This window comes from Echinops telfairi, unplaced genomic scaffold (genome assembly GCF_000313985.2).
Source record: "Echinops telfairi isolate 266 unplaced genomic scaffold, ASM31398v2 ScPeMD7_7457;HRSCAF=8495, whole genome shotgun sequence".
Taxonomy (NCBI): Eukaryota; Metazoa; Chordata; class Mammalia; order Afrosoricida; family Tenrecidae; genus Echinops; species Echinops telfairi.
The window spans coordinates 44029301-44033313 of NW_022111357.1; the positions used below are offsets into that span (position 1 = coordinate 44029301).

General features: G+C 56.2%; 1 protein-coding gene across 1 annotated transcript; it reads right to left on the minus strand.

Moving 5' to 3' along the window:
* Nucleotides 1–811: 811 nt before the first annotated feature.
* TMEM88B (transmembrane protein 88B) lies at nucleotides 812–1406 on the minus strand. Its single transcript, XM_004705492.2, has one exon. It carries the CDS (start codon nucleotides 1094–1096, stop codon nucleotides 812–814), a length of 285 nt encoding a protein of 94 aa, XP_004705549.1. The 5' UTR covers nucleotides 1097–1406.
* Nucleotides 1407–4013: the final 2607 nt, after the last annotated feature.

Genomic DNA, 4013 nt, shown 5'->3' on the forward strand with positions numbered 1-4013 from the left:
GGGGCGGGAGGTGAGGGGCGGGGCCTGCGGTCCGCAGGGCGGGCCTTGGAGTTGTGGTCTTGAGATGGGTGGAGGGGCTTGCAAGCAGATGGGTCAGAAGGCGGGGGTGGGGGGGTGTAGCACCTGAGCTCAGGTCACGTGGTGGGTTGGGGATCCCACAGTAAGATTTAAGTGGGACTAGGAGTGCCTTCCCCGAGGCCCCGAGAATTGCTCTCTCCTTTCCACTCCCTTTTGGCATCTGTGTTGGCAGCCGCCTTCAATCTAACAGTTGTGGGACCCTCAGCACCACCTTCCATATGGCCCCCCTGCCCTTCTCCATATTCAACAGCACCCCTCCCCCCATCCTAAGCCTAGAGAGAGGAGACAGGGACCCATCAGTCTCCACACATCCTCTGTCCTAGGACCACACTACATCCCATTCCTCAGGGCCAGAAATCCAGCCAGGGCAGGGGGCCTGGGAGGGCTGTGCATGGGGTGGGGTACTGGCAGGGTTAAATTCGGTAGCATTTTCATCTTTTCACCCTGGAAGCCCCCTCTTCCTTTCCCCTACCCCCAGCCAGCTGTGCTGGCCTGGTAGCTCCTGGCACAAGGCTTGGCATATCTCAAAGGAGGGGAGAGAGCTGGCTCCTGGGGTGACAGACAAAAGCTCTTCTTTCATATCCAGTTTGGGGGGGCGGGGCATAGAAAGGGGCTCTCTTGGGAGAGGCACATAAGCCCCTAGGGGCCTGGGGTTGGGCCAGAAGGAAGCAAGGTTCAATTTACCCAGGGACCCTGAGCTGGGGCAGGCCCCCTCCCCAGGTCCCAGGTGGGCTCAGCTCACCCTGGAGTGGCACAGGAAGCCCAGGTAGACGATGGCTGCGGCGGGCAGCAGCAGCAGCAGGAACACTGTCCCCGGCAGCACCAAGTGGAGCAGAAAGCCAGCTAGGACCCGGCCAGGCAGCCGGAGAGTCCCCAGGCCCTGGGTGGCCAGGCCTGCCCACCCTCTGGATCGCCTGGCTGAGGCCTGGTGCTCAGAGGACCCCCTGGGAAGCATGGGTGCTGTGTCCGAAGTGCCCCATCCCTCATCATCCTCCGTCTCCCTCTCCTGTTCCAGCATCACAGAAGAATTCCAAGGCCAGGCCGTGTGGCCTGAGGACCTAAGGGTAAGGGTCAGACTACTAAACCTTATCCCCCTCCCCTCCTCCCTATAAGTTGGCCTGGGGGCTGAGACCCCACCCCACCTTGTCTAAGGCACCAGAGAAGGGTCCAGGAAGGGCTCCACTCTGACGGATCGGTGCCCCAGCCCTGAAGATCCCACCCTGCCTCAGTTTCCCCTGCTGCCAGGCTGGACCTTTTGCTGCCAGCTTGCCATAGCTCTGGACCTGGCTGTCTTCCCCAGCTGGCTCCTGTGTGCTCTGATCAGGCCTTGCACGGCTGTCCCCACAGCCAGCCCTGGGGCCCTCCTCCCTCCTGGTCCCGCCTCTCCCTCCAGCTCACCCAGACAATGCCTGTAGTTCATGGTCTTGACCCTGCCGTGGTGGCAGCCATGCAAAGTCAACACTCACCAGGCTCCCCAGTCCTGTCCCTGCTGGGACCTTCACTCAAGGACCCAGACTCTGTAAAACCAGAGGGCTGCGAGCTTTGGGGGCTCAGCACATGGTAGGTCCTCAACAAACAGCAGTAGGCCTCCCTTTGTCTGAACACAGTCTAGCCTGACAGCAGACAAGCTAGCGGTTTCTAGCGCCTGGCTTCCATGATGTCCAAGGGGGATGGATGGGGGCGGGCGACTTCCAAGCGCATCGAGTGTCTTGGTTACGTAGGGCTGCCTTAACAGCAATGCCACAAGAGGGTGACTTTAAGGAACAGACTTTTATTTTCTCACACTTCTGCCGGCTCAAAGTCCAAACCAGGACCGTGGCTGTGCGGATTCCTTCTATGGGCCTCTGTTTGTTTCTAGTATCTGCCGGGATCCTTGGCATTCTTGAGCCCCAAGCCTCAAATATGACTCAAACTCTCAGCACCGAACAGCTCACCGAGGTCTTGCCTAACCTCAGGCTGGCCGACACCGTTGACATAGTTATTTGCCACTGAGACTGATGAACAGGTTGTTTGTGAGCTGAATGAAGACAGCCTGTCTGGGATAGAAACCAACGAGGTTTCCTTCTGGGGCCTCTCCTGCACCCCGCTCTCCCTGCCAGGCTTTCTCTAAACCCAGGGGTTTTCCAGACCTGCCAGGCTGGCCAGCATCCCACAGCCCCAGGTGGCCAGGAAGGTGACAGCGGTGATCGTCTGAGCTCCAGCTTCGCAGCCATCAGGCCTCAAGCCCCGTTGTCTCACTGATGAGCAACCTTATTTCGTTCGACAGCACACTCATGCCAACGTCTTCTAGTGGGTGCTAGTTCTTCAGAAAGTCAGACTTTGCATGATCCAAGCCTCAGCATGTGGCAACAGCATCTTCCGCCTTCCGCCAACTTCACCGGGAGGGAAGAAAACTCATTTTCAGCAATAAGAGCACCAGGCTGATTCCTATGGGGCTTTAGGGCAAAGGAACCTCCTCTCTCCAATCTTTTTTTAACCATTTCTGACAGCAGCTGCCCCTCCACAGCCATGCAGACTACTTACAGTGCTGGAGTGGATTAGGAAAGGAACAGGTTACAAGTCAGGTGCAAGAATGCTCAGAATACAGTTGTTGCTTTTTAAGAATATACAGCTCTTTGATCAGAGCAGCCTGGTCTCGGTGGGGCAGCTCTCTCTGACCCTCGGGCCCTCAGCCTGGCCTCTACCCCTTTTGGGCAAGTGTTACAAAGTTTTGAGTTCTGCTGATATATGCTCAGAGGTGCTACACTCTATCTGTAAGCCTCACCTGAAGGCACTCCACTCCAGCTCTTGGGATCAGCAAATCTAGTTCCCCCAAGCGCCTGGAGGGACCCAGCTCTTCCAGCAAAGCTTCTGCCCGAAGCCACTCAACGTCCTTGCTTTCCAGGAAGTCCACGGTGCCTTCGCCAACGAGTCTCCTGCTTCTGCTGCTCTTTCTCGGCCGGGACCTCCTCTCATCCCTGGCTAGCTACTGTTAACACCTCTCTGTGTGTCTCCTGTGTGTAGGACACTGTCAACGCAGAGGTCTCTGGTCCGAAGGATGTGCTCGCTCTCCTCCCTTCTTGGAGGTCTTGAGCTCCCCCTTCTGAGATGCTTCGGAGATGGCGCCCTTTAAAGGCTTAAGGTTGCCATAAGTGAGGAATCCTCTTGTTAGCATACCATGCACCTTATTTTTATGGACCCACCCCCATAAGGATGGATGCACCTGACTGACCTACTTAGCAAGCTATCCAATCCCCTTGGGGGACTACAAACCCCTCATTGGCATAGTCCCACCCAGTCATTTGTTGGCAAAGAATGCTGTAAGCGCCCTAAAAGAACAGACAAACATCTGTCTTGGAAGAAGTACAGCCAGAAGGCCCCTTGGAGGCAAGGATGCAAGAATGCTTCTCTCCCACTTGGGACATGGTGTCAGGAGAGACCAGTCCCTGGAGAAGGACAGCGCGTTTGGTGAAGTAGAAGGCCCTCTCCAAGACGGGTGGTCACAGTGACTGCAACAATGGGCTCGAACGAGCGTGAGGACTGGGCAGGTTCCTTTCCGTTGTTCAGAGTTGCTCCCTGTTGAAGCTGACTCACTGGCACCCGCCAGCACGACCACCCAGCGATGTGGGGAGAGTCACAGAGAGGATGGCTAGAAGGCCTTGCTAAGTCATTCCCAGCAACAGAGCAGGTATCTACCGACAGAGGACTGGATGAACAAACTGTAATGTGTACATACAGCGGAATGTGCTTTAGTCATAAAAGGAATTTAATTTGTTCTGATACACGCTTAGACATGAACGCGCCTTGAAGGCATTATGCTTAGTAAAGGAAGCCATCCACAAAAGGGCAGATAATGATATTGTGTGATCCATTCGGATGAACTCTCTCGAACAGGACATGCATCAGCAGGACCTCGATTCCTGGTTACCAGGGGGTGGGAGGAGGGGAGACCGGGG